This window comes from Aphelocoma coerulescens, chromosome 3 (assembly GCF_041296385.1).
Source record: "Aphelocoma coerulescens isolate FSJ_1873_10779 chromosome 3, UR_Acoe_1.0, whole genome shotgun sequence".
Taxonomy (NCBI): Eukaryota; Metazoa; Chordata; class Aves; order Passeriformes; family Corvidae; genus Aphelocoma; species Aphelocoma coerulescens.
In genome coordinates this window covers 57,624,552-57,641,808 of record NC_091016.1, presented here as the reverse complement: position 1 = coordinate 57,641,808, position 17,257 = coordinate 57,624,552, and the positions used below count along the sequence as shown (strand labels likewise).

The 17,257-nt window shown below is 37.0% G+C and overlaps 1 protein-coding gene across 7 annotated transcripts in view; it reads left to right on the top strand.

Moving 5' to 3' along the window:
* The window catches only part of SASH1 (SAM and SH3 domain containing 1), a 535,562-nt gene that overhangs the window by 188,337 nt on the left and 329,968 nt on the right, over positions 1-17,257 (top strand). For 2 of the 7 annotated variants that reach the window (XM_069010414.1, XM_069010415.1), the window contains exon 2: positions 6,712-6,799. The exons of the other annotated variants lie outside the window; for them this stretch is intronic. In XM_069010414.1, coding sequence (XP_068866515.1) covers positions 6,759-6,799 — 41 coding nt within the window. In that variant the 5' untranslated portion in view covers positions 6,712-6,758. The remainder of the gene's footprint in view (positions 1-6,711; positions 6,800-17,257) is intronic. 7 annotated transcript variants of the gene reach the window in all.

The following is a 17,257-nucleotide window of genomic DNA, read 5'->3' as shown; positions in this document are numbered from 1 at the left end:
CTTGTAGACTGTGAGAATATAATTGCTACCTCACTTCTTTATTCTTCTCTTCCTTTAATTTCTATCTCTAGCAGCATCTGTATTGCTGATTTGAGGTTTTTTGGTGTGGTTTTTCTTTTTTTTTTAAATTGATTTTGTCTTCCTACCCACACTTTGTTGCTCTTGGCGTGCAGCTCACTGATGGAAGACAGATCATGGGAAAGGATAGCAAGGCTTTTTTTTTTTTTCCATGACTTTCAGGAAAAAGATATTTTGATATTTTGTTTAGGGTTTTTTTTTTTTGTGGTGTTACAAGACAATGATAAAGTTAAATAAGGAGGTGATACAAAATCTGAAATTTGACATGCAGGTAAATTCTCCCTTGAGCTTTTGTAGCTCCATCTGTGCCCTATGAGCTGAGAAGTTTTACAGAAATTGAGGGACAGAGGGCCTGGTGATAAGTCAAATTCCTCTCCTTTTTTTCCCTTGGTCAGCACAGGTTTCCTTATCCCTTGAAGTACCAGATGAGAGCTGTCATATTGGTCCTGTCATAGGTGGGGAACTGGCACAGGGAGGCAATCCTGTACCAAAGGAAAAGGGAGGATGTAGAGAGGGTAGCACAAGTGCTCTGGGCTGCAGCCTTCACTAGGGATCTTAACCTTTCCTGCAGGATCTAATTTGAAGTAAGGATCTGATTTAAAGCAGAAAATGAGCTTCCTGTCTTTGCTCACTGTCTCTAACATCCTTGAAAATGTTTGTAATATTTCCATTTAATCCATGTGGAATTTTGGTGAGAAAGTTCAAACAGTATCACCCTGGATATCACTGAGAGCCGTGCTAACCTAAGTAACAGTCCAATAATGAACCTTTTCTTGTGGCATCAGTATCTGCTCCAAAATTAAAGTAGAAGTTTCCATTATGTTTGATTTTATATCCTTCAGTGAAATCTAAGAATTCCCATCAGTTTCAAAATGGGTTAGATTTCCTGCAGGACTGAGAATTTTTCTCTTCATTTCTTCCTCTCAAAAAAGGAATTATATCATATTTACCTGAAGGTGATATTCATTAAGAAGTGGAGGATGTGTATTCTTTTGTATCTAAACAAGAAAGAATAAAATAAAAAGTGGGATTTCAGATACACTGACATGGGAGAATGAGGATTTTTCTTGATAAATACTTACTAACTTTTTTGTGTTTCGTAATAGTAACTTACAAAAATTTGTTGTAATAAAGATTTTAACTCATTAATGGATTAGAGTTACACTATAAGTTGAGGGAAGTTTTTTCCATCAGTACATTTTATGGTAACTATGCTGTCGTTTCTAGTCCTCATTTATGTCAAATAAGGGAGTGATGACGTGTGTGTTTGTTTTCAACAATTACTTGCTAGTTGGGGTGAATACAGATGTACTCATATATATACCTAGTAGCTTGGCAAACCTAATAATAAGACTTTCAGTACTCTCATGGTAGCATTCCTTTGACAAGTTAGGTAGAAAGTAGCCCCTAAACCTGCTATTAATGCAATTACCTTGAAATCACTCTAGATGGAAAGAGAATTAAATCCAGGGCTCTTAGCTTCCTGGGAAAATTATCTAGCCCAATAGGTTGAGACTTGATTCCCCCCTTCTCCTTCCAGGACCTAAAGCCAGGTAATTAAGCACAGCTCAAAATGTGGAGCTTTCCATATTTCTTGCACTGTTATCTGGGGAGAGTCTGGCTGGGGGGTGTCTGTCACCCCTCCTGGCCAACAATTACAGTGCCTCTTGCAATAAGATGTGTGGACTCCAGTAATAACAGCACTCAGTTATGGTGTGGGTGTCCTGTGCAGCTCTGTTACATGAAGCTCTAGCAGTACATCCTGTGAACTCAGTTATGACTGGCACAAGATTTTGAAAGAATTGTTGTGACTGTTTTTGCAGTGTCTTAACTAGAAGCCAAGGTAGGAAAAACCATTTTTGCTCTATAGGAGCAGAATAATTTAAAAACATATGATTGAACAGAATTTATTATTCTTCATTGTACCAGATTCTTCTCTTAATGAATTTTGGCAGTAGGATCTAATTAAAGTAAATAGTAGTAAATGGTGACAGTAATACATGGAAGCATGTCAAATAAAGAAATAGGTATCTTGAGAGACTTTACTGAATGTGTTTCATAGCCTGTTCAAGCTGAAGTAATGTAGTGTAGTGCTGTATTTTGCATGTTGTGTATCAACTTGTTATTTTAGGAGGCTTTTTGGGTTTTGGGGTTTTTTTGGGTGTTTTGGTGATGGTTAGCTATTTTTGTACAGTCACACTAAGTCTAAACCAAAGCTTTACTTGTCATATTTTTTTTTTCCCAGTAAAACAACAATATGGCCTGCCCTGTTATTGAAATTTAGCTGGCTAGGTTGTCTTAGCTGTCATTTTCTTTTGGAAAATACAGATTTCATGTTCTAATGCTTGGTACTATGGCGCTGATCTCTTTATGTAAAGACATATGGTGTGGGTGCACTGTAATCTACTGAAATAGAAGTAATTCTTTTAGAATTGCAGTCCTTGGAAACATTCTCTTGATTTTCTAAGTTTATCTGGAGCGGAGGCTGACTATGTTATAGGAATCATATTGCCAAACCTAAAATCTTCAAATTGCAGTTCAGTGTTTTCTGTCTGTATGTGTTGGGGTCACTTCAGATTATCACACCTGTAGGCAGAAGATGCCTTGTGAAAAAAATGTTTAGTTCAAAGGAGAGTTGAAGATTTCAGACTGGTTCTTTTAAGAGGAGCTGTCATGTCATCTAATGCTCCAGTTCAACCTAGCCCTTGTTAAAGGTTAGTAAGCACAGAGAGGCAACTACCATTTTATCCAGATATTTAAAGTCAACAATTTCAATAATGTAAAAAAAAGTAAAAGTAAATATTTCTTGTATTTTAGTCTTTTACAAGGTAATTTGAACAAAATCCCATCCTAGTTTCTTTCTGTGATTTTGGCCTTCAGTTATATAATACTATGCTTCGAAAAAAAAAAAATAGAAAAATCAGGAGGTTAGGATGGGAAAGGACTGTTGAGTTGTCTTTGTTATCTCAAACACAGTGAGCACACTGGGTAGGAAGCAGCATCGAGTAGCAAGGATTCAGGAATTTTTTTTTTTTTCAACATTATTAACTTTGATTCTGCATAAATTCCATGTGCCTCAGGGGCCTGTTGTCTTGGACAGAGGTTAGCCAGTAACTGCTAACCTTGTCTGCATTACTATTGATTCTGCACTGTTAAAAAGACAACTTTCTAAATAAAAATTGTGTCACAGACCATTGCAAAGTGTTTACCAAAGCAAGAGTAAAAAATGCCTAAAATATTCCCTTGTGTCTCCTCCTTAAACAGTGGGATTAATTTTAAGTAAATGCAGATGCTTTCCGTGTGCCTTATGGTAAACATTGTAATTGGATATGGTGTTCTTTGATGAGCAGTAGAAGTTTTTAGATGTTTCTTCATACTTACTGGTTAAATATCAAATCTTAAATCATTAAGAAAAGACGGGAGAGAAGAATGATGGACGTCCTTTAGACCTGATAATTCCTTCAGTTTAGCCTTGTGGAGAGAATGCTGGAGAAGGTTTCTCTTTCCCAAGAGCAACCAAGCTTTCACTTCTGTCACTCATTGAAGACTAAAGCTGGTCAGCCAGCAGGGGCTTTCTGCGGTGTCTCAGCCAGGGTGACCTGGATAAAGGTGGAAGGTGATGGGCACTGGGAAGCCCAGTCCCAGAGCTGATGAAAAGAGGGGCTTTCCCGCTGATACAATGGCAAGGAGTTTAAACCATGATACCAAGAGATGCTGAGTTGAAGGCAAGGCAATAGTTTGTCTTCCAGCCATTTTGTTTAGGTTTTGTCATTCTGCAGTTTTGAATTTCTTTAGCTGCAATTATCTTTTCCTAGTAATTCTTCCGATTAAAAAGAAAAAAAAGTCTTAAAAACTGCAAATCGTCAGTTAAAGACTGCAAATACTTGGTGTCTTTACAGGTGCTGGAAAGAAAGAGGGAGACAGTTGTATCCCAGGGCTCCTGCTGACTTGAAATTACGTCAGGCTTTTCTTCAGTCACTCTCTGGTTTGCACAATTAACTTGAAATTCAAACCTTCCTGACTGAAAAAGGTAGCAAGGGCAGGCAGGGAGATGGAAATGTTCTACTGTGTCTTTATTCAAGCCACATTAGAGTTGCTCTTTACATTACATGTGCTGTAGTATGTTGTGTCCTTTTACCCAGTCTACTGCTGGGAATCCCAAATGAAAAATTCCTTCCTACAATCTCCTTAATTTCATCATACTTTCATTTTTGTCTCTTTCTACAAGCACCTTTAGTATACTCTATCCAGTCTACAGGTTGCTTTTATACCATTTCAAATAATTTTAAAATACTGTTTTGCTGAAAGAGCTGGGTGTGCTTGTTTACATTTAAATAGTTAAAGTTTTATCCTGGTCTCCAGATGTTTATTTGTGATACTGAAAGTACATAGAACTACTGAAGCAATGTATCAAGGTAGAACTCGGACAGCTGTAACCATTTTTCCTGTGGCATTCCCCACAAGTCACAGAGTGGTGAATGAAATCCTCTGGTCCAACATCCACCAGCCCATAATCACCTGTCCTGCTTTTCATTTACATGGATGCGTCTACTGTGACAACTCCTCTTTACCCATTACTGGATAGAGGAGCATGAGGAATGAGGTTTTCACCTGAGTGAGTCCCAAGATCACTGACAGCAAACTTTGCCTCATGAACAAACTAGTTCCAACACTTAAAATAAATATCGTGAGTGCTCACATATTTTCTGTAATGGCAAATGGTAAAGTTAAGAGTCTTTTCATAAGTTGCTTCATAGTAATTTATTTGCACATCACAGTTTCTGCTGTGCATTTTTCTCAGCTGTGTAGTAAGAGCAATGTATATGGAGTGACTTGAGCAACAATGTTAGGGGAGAAATGGGATGGAGAAAGCTCAAGGGAATCAGTACATCATCTTTCTACAGGAAAATGATGTTGCAGTAGTAGTGATATTGTTTTTACTGAAAGCTATTCTAAATAAATTGAATATTCCACTAGAGGAAATGGAAAGCAAATTTGTTTTGACTTTACTACATACTAATAGACACTGTATTTTCAGTGGTGTGAAAGAAAACCTTTGCTAGAGCCAAAGGAACAATATATTTCTATTGTAAGAAATAGCCTTAAAAAGCAAAAAAACCCCACCCATGCCATACCTTTCTTTGGCTTTAAACAAACAAAATTTCTTTAATGAGGAAATGGAGGGAAAAAAGTAATTATTTTCACTCGACAACTAATCGTTATGCCCTTGCCTTGCTAAACATATATTTTTCTCAGTTTAGCTACATTACATAATAAAACATTCTGGTTTCAGCAAATCTGTTTTCTGCTGAGTGTTGTGAAATTTAATAGAGAAGTAATGTCTTATTGACGCTTAGTTTTTGTGACCTTTTCCGTCTTGTATTAGTGACATATTGGTCCTCTGTCTCCAGTACTATGGGATTCTAATGGATAGTATAGAATGGGTCAGATAATGAAAGTCCCTGGTACATTAACTTTCAATTTCATGAATGTCTGAATACTGCCTGCAAGATGGATATCAGGCTTTTCCTTCCTTTTGCATTTTAACATTTATGACCTGGTTATGATTTTTTTTTGGACTATGTTACCTCGCAACAGGTCCTACGTTATCATATTAAACTGTGTACTTCTGCTTTTTGGCAAAGATCAGATGTAATTTGCAGAGAGAGGCAGATAATGTCCAAATTCTGCTAAATGAGATAGTCTAATGCCCATGTTTTTATTAGCAAAGGCAATTTTTTTTTCCAAAATTTATGTTCCTTGTTTAATAAGGTCTCACTCAGATGGTTTAGAAAAGCAGTTAGACTTCGATAGTGCTTGGTCTGTAACCGAAAAAAAAATTAGCAATTACTGTTCTAAGCAGCATTTGAGTCTTGTAGGGCTGTAATAGTAGGCATGACATATGGAATCCAACCAAGGATTGGGATTGACCAGTATTTATAGAATATATGCAACTCTATATGGGATACAATATTGCACATATAATGTGCATATTATATTGTATATATGATAAAATGGGAAGATGGAAGTAGGTAGATTTCATATTGCAAGTGTTTAAATAAATAAATAAGCAAATAAATAAATAACTGTTAATGGTAGGACTGAGGGTACAGCAGGTGGGAACTCAATCTTCCACCTCTTCATAATTTATTAATATAGCAGTTAGCCTTTATGCAAAGTGTATAAGAACTGACCTGAAACCTTCTAGGTTGGATTTTTAGATAATGTTTTAGAAGGTGTTACCTTGTATGTCAGAGCAGCATCTTTGCTGCTTTCAAGAAGCCCCTGAAATGTCACGTTCTCTAGAAATGGGTACCAGATGTTAAATAACATCAGCATAACATATTCAGAATCTTTCTGTCAGAAGCACTGTACAATACTTTCAGGGGATGAGAACAAGATAAAGTTCACACTCCACAGGAGAGTTCAGCTGCATTTACTCTACTTTCATTCAGCCACATCTGGAAACTGGAAGCAAAGTTATTAGTGTCAGTACTTGTTTCATCCATGGAGACTGATGGATATAGATGAATAGGGTGGTTAACAAGATCAGAATATAGTCCATGCACAATGTCTAAATAGGAATTAGGCTAGATTTCTTCATTAAAGCGAAATCTCTGGGTTCTGTTCCAGATAAAATGAAGTGAGATTGGAACTAGTGAGAAAAAGATGTTTCTCCCATGTCAAGAAGAAAGAAAATCCACAAACATCATAGATTTAGGTGAGATTTTCTAGAGGGAGGTAATGAAACATGATTCTGAAAGCAGGGTAGGTTACATCAGAATGGTTTATTGTTTTGTGGCTGCAACAGCTGAGTCAGTCCGCAGTGCATCTCGGAGACAAATAGTATGTCAACGATTTTTCAGTTCCCAGCATCAACTCTATTTATGATCACAAGAATTCAAAACATTCTGGAGCTGGATTGAATCTGCTGCCTAGGAACCCATTCTTTCTCTGAAACCATTTTATGTTGGAGCAATTCAGAAATGAGCAGCAGTGTGAAAGAGATTTTTTGGAACCAATCATAAAACTCCTGTGGTTGTTTAGGCACTTTTAAACTAATTTTTTGACAGACATTCTTATTTTACACTCAAAATTGTAAAGAAATAAAATATATTAGTTTGTTTGTTTTGTTTTTTTTTAAGCAGCCCATATTGATATTTTTACTTTTTCCAAAGGTGTAATTTAAAGGCTAACTAGAATTTAATAATGCAGTATAAATACCAAATAAATGACATATTTAGCAAAAAAAGGAAAAAGAAAATTCTCTTATGCTGTATGTAGGAATACCAAATTTTAACTGCAAAGTAAGAATTGCAAAGTAACTTCGGTGTTGCACCTTTTCATTTGAAAAGGTGTCTGTTTAAAATAAGTATTCTGGGAGGAAGGATTCCTCAGTATGGTTCCACCTCCCTGTCATTAGCAGTCCCATCTGTTGCAAGAACAAAGAACATGGGACTTATGGAACAGCTGCTGATTATTCAGATGCTCCATCTTTTACAGGGGTTCTGTCAGGAAGTAAAACATGAGCATGTGTGCACATGGGGCATCTTTTACTGGGGTTTAGAGGATTGCTTCAGCTTTGGTAAAAAACAGTTGCAAAGACTGTGTCTGAAGCACTGTGTAGCATTTAAAAGATCCTACCTGACAGGCTGTAAAAGCCTGTTCATATATCTGGCATGTGTAACAGGCTGCCTCATACAATAACCTGTTATAAATAGCTACCTAACTGCTTTTCTGGTTAATTCAGTTCAGCAACCAATGGGAAAGCTGATGTTCAGAGGGTTGCTGCATGTCTGAAAAACATGTCTCAAGTTCCATCCAGGTCTAGTTGCTTTGGAAAGACCACAGCTGTGCTTGTGTGGTTCCTGCGATCCCTTTCAGGACAAACCTGACTGTCACTGTAGTTGATGACACTGCCAAAAGCAGGTGTAATGGTACTTGGCCAGAGGTAAATTCTACACAGTACAGATGCCATCTACTTCCCTAGTTAAAAAGGATGGCCTGCCATGTTCAGTGTGAAGGAGAGCAAAGCTGTGATACAAGGGAGAGACAGCAGATCAAGCTGCCAGCTGGAATGAACTTGATTTACGTGCATTATAAAAATAACTGGATTGCATCAGTCAGTCTTGGTCTATTCTTAAAATTTAATTTATTGTAATGCACAAACAAAAAGGTATTTAAAGTCATTGTTTCAAACTGCAGACATAAAACATTATGCAACATGTTTTTCCCAGATATAAGAAAGAATCAATAGAATCAAAATTAGATAATCTACAGTTTAATTTTGTTACTTTTAATGCAGATATAATAGAGCCAAAGAGGAGATACACTTTGGGGCAGAGATGAATATCCAGATCTTTAAAATGAACAAAATAAATCTGGTAAAATTAATATAATAGGCAGCTTTAAAATGTTTTCAACGAAGGTATGGTACTCTGTATGCATTACATGACAAATTTATGGTTCAGATTCAGACAAATATTATAAGGTCACATTTTCAGTTTAAATAGGAGGTTTAATTTTTGTTGTGCTACACACAGATCTGTGTGATTTTATGACTGCGAAGTGACTTTTACTGTTCATCATCTTACCATGGGTGATCATCATAGCTTTTTTTTTTAATGAAGGGAGTGACTTCTCTCTCTGTGAACACTGTTTAATAGCCTTGTGAAAGTCAGAGAGGAAGCACAATGGGCTTCCTGTACCAGCACATTTTACACAGATCCTAAACAGAAGACCTCTGTGCTTGAGGAGGGGGGACTTTGTAAATAACATTTTGTAAATAAATATGTCCTACTAAGAAAATGTCCCAGCTTAGGGCTGCATTAGGGTCTCTTTAAGTGAGAAGCGGCTCTGGAAAACTCCTGACTCTGGGCCTGTGAAGCAAAGCATCTACAACAGTAAAATTTCAGTTATCAGCAGTTCAACTTCCTATTAGATCTTACCAAAAGTACACCCTGTTGATGTGGTCCTGCTGCAACCTTGCTAAGAAGTGCTTCTCTGAAAAGGTATGGGGGGCTGTTCTGCAGGAATATGTGTGCCTGACCTAGGGCAGAGGCTGGAACAGTGCGGTGCAAACAACACAACTGGTATCTCTAGCAAGGATTAAGCAATTTGTTAAAACAGGAGAATTCCCATTAGCAAAAGAGGCTTGGTAACTCTTCTAGAGAAAAAATGTAACTAAGTATATTCAGGGTGAAGCTCCAGAAGACCAACGTGCTTGGGGAGAGCAAGCTCAGGGGATGTGCTTTAGCAGGGAAGAACTGATTTCAGTTTCCAGTGATTACAGCTACAGCCTGATGAATTATTGGTAGTAAATTCATCAAGTTCCATTTGAAAACTAATTATAATGGTTGCCTCTCTTGCTTATGCAGACTAGTAATTTCATTTTAATTCTCAAATTAAATTTATTTATATACTCAGTTTTTCTCGTGCCAACATGACCAGTTAGCTTTGACATCTTTTGCTCTTCCCTAATGTTTGTGTGTCTCTCTGGTTCCTTATATTGTCTGTCCAGTTTAGTTTCTCATCTGGCAAAATTTTTGTTGACAAACTTGTGTGCACATACCCTGACTCAACAAAAAAAACCCCAGAACATTATAATTAACTCTTGTACTCTTATTCCTTAAAATTAAGACTTTTTTCCAATTTAACCCTACTTAACCCTTTTGAAAATATACTGCCCAGTGCGAGGAAGTGAGGCTGAAAACATATCCTCTCATAAAGCAATATAGAATGCTAATCTTTGAACATATTCCTCCTGTCCAATTCCATCAAAGCAGGACACATTAAATGGGGAGATGACATTTAACTTTCATTCATGAGAACTGGGAAAAATGCAACTAGAAAACTCTGTGACAGTTATCATATTCCTCTCATTTTGTTGGAAAGTTCACTTTAATCCATATTAGCATCTTACCCTAATTGAGAAGGAGGTAAAAAATTACCCCACAGAACATTCAAAGTCTAATGATGCAGTGACATACAAAGATTTTTCTCTTATGAGTAGTTAACTGATAATTTAATCTTTGCCAGAGCCTGAATTTCTGTATTTATTTCTAGGCTTTTTTTTAAGACTTAAGTAAAAGATGTGATGGTCATATCCTACAGATACAGTGCCAGAGAATTAACAGTGAATGTATAATCGATACTTCTAGCATCTGTTGATTTATGTCAGTAATTACTTCTGAACCCATAATGCTGACTGTTGCCAAAATAGCCTTCTCTCTATAGTGTAAAATACTAGCTGTGCCAAGGGATTCCTTATTTATCTCAATAAATTAAGTATAATACTGATAACTCTAAACAAGTGTTTATATTCTATGGCACCTTTGACACTGACCTGAGAGTAATTCATTCAGAAGTTTACTTGGCACGAATTAGTAAAGAATATAGTAATTCCAGTCAGAGTCAGACAGCAAAACCCATGGGCTGAGTCAGCCTGGGCAATGCTGATGTAGAATATATAGTTGAAAGATAACAAGTCAGCTCTCCTGAAAACTTGCACAGATAAGCTAAGAAGCAGCAGTCTAAGTTGTATTGCTGGAAAACTCGTTAAACAATAAATTACAGCTTATGGAAATTGAAATGTGGTACTGAGTTTCTCTAGATTAGTAGTTCATAACTGTGAAAAAACGAGGCCTACAATTTACCAGTTTATTGTGGCTCTGTCTATGTAAAGAGTCCTTCTAAAACCAGGAGGCTTTACTTGCCCACTATATTATAGTTTTTCAAGGTGTAAAGTGTTGCAAATTTCATCAAAATTCATAGGACTGGCATCACAGATTTTCCGTAGCTTCTATGTATACTCGACTCCTTTCAAAAACAAGTTCACAGAAACTGTGGCTGTGTTTCCTGTAATTGAGGAGCATTATTGAAGAACAGTAGTTGGTACAATTACCATTCAGTTTGGTCCATCTTAGAATATTTACAGAGTGGCCGCAGCTTTATACCCGACTTGGTTGTAATCATGTTAATTATCACAGCAATAATTCATCTCTTGAACCACTTGATTATTTGAGTGTTCACCTGTTGCTTAAATGTGTTCTTTTTTTTTTTTGTGATAGACACCCTCCTTTCCTGGATCCTTATTTTTTCTGATAAAATCACCAAGATTTTAAAGGAACAAGAACCTTAAAACCTCATATTTTTAAACAGAAAAGAACACTAAAATCACGGCCTCTGATTAGGCGTGATGGCAAAGGCCGTATGTAGTGCCCTCAGTGCTACAAAACACTAAGGCTTAAAATGCTTAATGGAAGTTGTTAGACTTTCTTTTTCTAGCATTATTTAATATTGACAAAAGATTTTGATGCTTTCAGATGTATTGTTCAAATTAGCAGTTTAGTTTGCACATTTGAAGCTAAGCGTAAGAAAGGTCTTTTACTGCAAAAGTTACCAAAGATATAGAAAACATTTTTATAGCAGAAATCCTCTGGTTAGAAATGCTTGTCCCTTATGTGTTTCCCCCATTTCTCTGAGTTAATGAACTATGAACCAATATCCTTTGATAGGTCACATCTACTGAAGTTAACAAGAGAAGGAAATGCATATGGATGTAGTGAGCTTCTGTCATTCAGCCTTTAAGTTCTGATTGGTAATGCTATAGTCAGCCCTTCTGCAGTCAAGAACTGAATTAAAAACCTTCATATTAACTTACATTATTAATACTTCAAAAAGGTAACTGGAAAAAAAAAAGTGCTGACAAAAGGTGGTTTTTTGAGTTATCTTATAAAAGCACTGAATCTTTCCTTTTTGTCAGAAAATAAATGTCAATATTTTAATTACCACAAACTGTGGTTTCACCTGAGAGAAGCAGAGCCATGTCTTTACGGTGCTAGCAAATAAGTAGGAGAGATAACACTGCAACCTAATTTTAAGATTATTTTCAATTCTATTTTGTATAGATATAACCTATTCATTATAGGAAAAAAACACAGCAAAACTACCAAAAAAACCCCAGCGCAACAACAACAACCACCGCTCAAATCAAAACACCTTTAAATAGCTCCAGAAAGGTTGAAGCAGTAGAAAAACAGTCCTCTTTCTATGATGCTTCCCTTTGTGACAGACACAGCTTTTAACAACCTTTCCCTCACCGTCAGAAGCATTTCTGTGAAGGCTGCAGCTAGATGTGTGTTCCAGCTACAGCTGAGATCAGCAGGTTCTGCTGCCATGGCTATTATGTAAGACTCTTCTTCAAAGAGAAAAGTATCTTTTTTGATTAAGAACTTAATACCTTTAGCTCTCAGCATGACAGATAAAGTCCCAGTTACCTAATGGAAAGATTGAGATGGCAACTCTCAAGAAGAGTTTGAATTTCCATCTGGTCCAGAAAAAGAAGAAAGCAAGAAATTTCATACTCACCTGTCTGCTTGTACACCAAGGTTTCCACTCAGCCTGGAGACAGGGGGTTGCTAGGGATATGTTTCTATTTTGACAGGATATGGTATCCTTTACAGGCAGATCCTTCCCGCCTGGTGACCATGTAATACATCTCTGTGTTTTTGAAGATCATGGGCTACACAACAATTACGTTTTTCTTGATCTTTAGGAAAAGCCCCAATGGCAGCTGTTTGTATTTTTTTTCTGTTGCAATTTCCAGAAATTAGCATTAGCAACATTACTTTGAAGTGTTCCTTCCAGTATAATTAATGTCTGAGAATTAACTCTATCTGAACTACATCTCTACCTTCAGGGTTTGACACCTTTGTTTTATCGCCTTGCATATGTCAAGTCCAGGGGCAATTCCTTTAATAAGTATAGAAGAGTTTTTGTGCTTGTGAATTCTGGGTTAAGAGGACCAAAGCCAGAAAATACAGAATATGAAGGTTTTGTTGACAGGACATACCAGGCTAAGGAATGATTAAAAAGTTGATATTAAGACAAAGTGCTAATAAGTATAATTGTTTGATGAGTGCAGAGTGCTAGCAGAACAGCTCATAAAAATAAGTTGTTCCTGAGAGTGGGGAATGGGCCAAATCTTACCTTTGCCAGCGACATAAAGATGTCTAACTACTGCCTTATACTCCACACGGGGAGTCCCAGCAAGTGCAGTGCAGCACGCACGTACTATTTTGCTGAAGTGAAACTGCAAAGCTGTAACTAGCATTGCTGTTGAACTTGTCAAAGGTGTGTTCGCTAACTTGACAGTTTGACCTCTTGAGAAACACTTGGGAATATGCATGAGAAGTTTGCTTGACTTGGCTTCTTGTGCTTTATTTACTCCTATTGCTGCTGCCTTTTGGCTTTTGTGAGGGAAATTATCCTCTTCTTGCATTCTCAGCTCTAGCTGTAAAGCAGACTGCCATGAACAAACTTCTGCCTTGGAAACCTAATACATAAGATTTGCTTGCCAGCAGTTTGCTATCTGCTATTAAGCACAAAAAATGGTGTCTTAGGGTATGATCAAGTTTTTACCTTAGCTTTATAAATATTCATTATCTTACATTTTCACTAATTGCTCTAGAGCAAGAGAAAATGTTAATTTTTAATCAATAATACAGCATCCTTGAGAACATTTTACAAATTAGGACTTCATTAGAGTCCCAGCATATGTTGTTAATGTTGGCTGTTACATGCTAATTAGTTTGGATTTTTTTAATCAGGAGTAACACTGGAAATACAAGCTATGAAACTGTCATTGTGCAGAAATTTTCCAGACAAAGGTCAAGTAAGAGCTCACATATAGCAGTGGGATGTAGTTACTTGCTGTTTGAATTTACTCTGTGAAATTAGTTGGTAAGGAAATTAGCTCCTTTTCGTAATACAGGTTAACCAACTGTATGTGTAATGTACAGGAATTTTTTCTGATTCCTGATTTCACCATTTTAAGGCACCATGATTATAAATTGATGGGTTTCTTGAAGGCTAAGCATTTTAAAGCACATAGATTTATTCATGCAGACTATCAATTACTTTGATATCATTTGAATTAGCATTCAAGTTGAGGGTCTTTGAACTGAAAGGATTTCATTAATTGAAGGCAGAAGATAGGGAGTCCATAATTCCTTTGGATGTAACTGCCATGAATCTTGAAATGTGGCAGGAGGAGTCATTAGCAGAGTGCCATTCACATTGGCTCATCAGAAAGGGAGTTTGATGTGATTGCCTCAAGCAGAGTACAGAAGGTCAGCACGGGCCAATACCCTCAGCTAACAGAAATGTAGAAAGTTCACAGAGCTGCATGACAGCTAGCTCCACTAATCCTGACTCCTCTGTCTACATGAGTTGTTTCTCTGGGAGAAACCTATTGCCAACTGCTCAAGGCTCTTGCCATTTAAATTCTTAAAGGGATTTTATTTTTTATTATCTGACATTTCTGTAATATTCTATGTGACTTAACATTGTTTTTAGGGGTAGTAGTAAGGTTCCGTTAGAGATTACGGATCGAGACAATGACCTGCTCCCTCTATTCTGCATGTTTCACTTGCAATTTTTCTCAGTGTTTAATGTTCTTCTACTGTAGCTCTTGTGTAATTTCACATACTATTAAATGCAAACAGAAAGTCTTGAATCTTTGCAGACTGAGAAGACCGGTCAGGAAGGGCCATTTCTTCACTTCATTTAGCAGAGAGATCTTGGGCACAAAAACGATGGATGTTTGAGACAAGACAGCACCAATCACCAATTCTCAATTCTTTTGTGCTTTAGTTTATTCTGAAGTTTTTCTTGTACAGGACTGGGCAGGAAGGCATACTTGAATAACTGTAGGAATTCACCTTTCTTCCCCCTGCACTAACACGGATGGGCACAGTTCTGAAAGCAAATGAGGAAGTGTGGGCTGGCAGATCCACCCAAGGCAATGAAACATGGGAGGGGGCCTGAGGGTCTTTGTCCAATTTAAGAAATTTGAAATTGTGTCTGTGGAAAGGAGAATATTCCTCTAAACTTTTGCTTTTCATCTTATCCAGCATAAAAAATATGAGAGCCGGAGCTGTTTCAGATCCTTCACTGGATTTCAGTTACAAAAGTTTAAATCTTTACCAGTACTGTAGTGGATAAGAAACACTTTACTCTTTATATGGCAGCTGAAATCCTATATATGATTTCATGCTTGCTGGTTGAAGTCTTTTGAAGGACTATTACCAGGGTTCCAACAAAGGACTATCTGCCTCCCTATTCCCTGCTTATTAATCCTTCCACTACCCCATTTTCCCATATTAATGTTAAAGTGAATGTTCTCCCAAACGAGAAGTTGAGACACCAAATTGGTCCAAGTGGTCTGGTTTCCTGTCTGGGAAGTTGCATGTGATTTCATGCCTACAGAGAGGTAAAGGGAAGAGATTAAGTTTTTCTAAACCTTAGTAAATTCTGTTACTTCTGTAGAACAGCTCCTGTTTTCTTCAAATGACAGTTGCTGGTCTCAGCCTCTGTAAGAAGGTTATTTGAGACTGGAATTGACTGAACACATTGATTTGATTCATAAACCTTTCGAATTACTAAACTGATAAATCTAGAAGAAAGGATGGAAAAGGCTGGAGCTGACCAGTAGCACAAAATTCCTCTCATGTAAAGATTACAGTGCAGACAAGGTTCTTTGGTTTGGTGTGGTTTAGTTTGGTTTAGTTTGGTTTGGAGGGCTGGGTTTGTTTGGGTTTTGCGGGGGGTTTTTTGTTTGGTTGGGGTTTTTTGGTGTCTTTTAGCTTACGGAGGGCGAGACTTTCTGTGGTGGTTTTAACTGTGGTTATTACTTTTAACACTGCTGCCTTTTAAGAGCTGTGTGAGATTCACTTGCTTGTGGTTTCGTGAAAGTTCACTTTTAGCCTCTGGGGCTGTGAAAAGGTTCAGTTGATAGTTAAAGTAAAGGTAGGTCACTTACTGCTAGTCATATCTTTATCTGGTGATACTTTTGGGGAACTACTATCCATGCCATTACAAGCAAAGGCTCTTTTTCTCCTTTCAATTGGCATTTTAGGCTGTAGCTATATTTTCTCTCATAGTCAAGTCTTGAGTTTTTATGTCTCCTGTCACAGTAAAAAAGTGTTAATGATTTCATTCAAGCAATCAGTCAAAAACTCACACCATTTATATTATTTATTTGTCTTGTCCTACTATCTCTCAACAGCACCTTTGATCACTAATGCTCAGTGACTCTTAAACCCTGACCAAAGTTTAAGTCCCTGGGTTATTTGGGTGTTTTTTTCTTTTTTATTTAAGTAAGCATACTAGGTCTGTGGCTGGCCTATGACAGTATCTGCTTTATGAATCAACAGGAATCAGAAATGTTAGGGACTGGAAAAATAAGGAAGTCACAAATATTTCCTTTTTAAACTAACACCTTTACAGCTCTTCTGTGTCTCCTGTTCTATTCTCTCCTGGCACTATTTTGAGTCAGCTATGTGTATATGCAGTTTTCCACGTAGTAAAGTGGTAATTGGTGACACTACTGCCAAACAGTGGAGCTCCAGTATTTCTCACCCTTCTGAAACTGAACTCAGACACATGCAGTATTTGGAAATACCAATGTGCTCTACAAGTTATTTGCCTCTTATGAGATGGTTTTTCTGTCAAAATGCATTCCTCAAAAAAAAGCCAAACAAAAAACTTTGGAAATGGTAATGGTGACCTGGCCAATGGAGATCCAGCTTTTTCATATTTCTGCATTGCAGTCCAGCAGGGAAGATGCAATAACTTCATTTTGTGGGACCTAGAGATGACAGTACTATCATGAGGGAAGAAAGCAGAATGAATGAAGACTTGGAGGGTACATATATGACTCTGTGTGTGTGTGTGTATATATAACGTATAAGGGGTAGGTAAATCTGATAAGGACAATGAGTGATTTAATTTTATCTGATTTTCTAGTTATCCCAGAAATTCATTGAACAACCATTTTTCAGATGTAGATTAAATCTAAATACAAAGCCAGAGCAAATTGTACATCCATTTATTCCGCACAAGGGAAGAAAATTGCATAAATAAACTTAGAATCAGCTTAGATTTTTCTTGATGTTCATTTTATTGCACATGTCCCTTGACAGTTACTTACTTTTAAATGGTTTGGGTTTTGAGTCATAGATTTTGAGCACATATCTCTTCAAAGAGATTATAGTGTTGCTGCATTCTTAAATTAACTGTGACATAAGTAAAGCAAAGTAAAAATCCTTCAGTAATAAAATTTAAATGTACTTGATGTTGTAGTTCAAAAATCCCAGATAATTTAAATCACCATTCC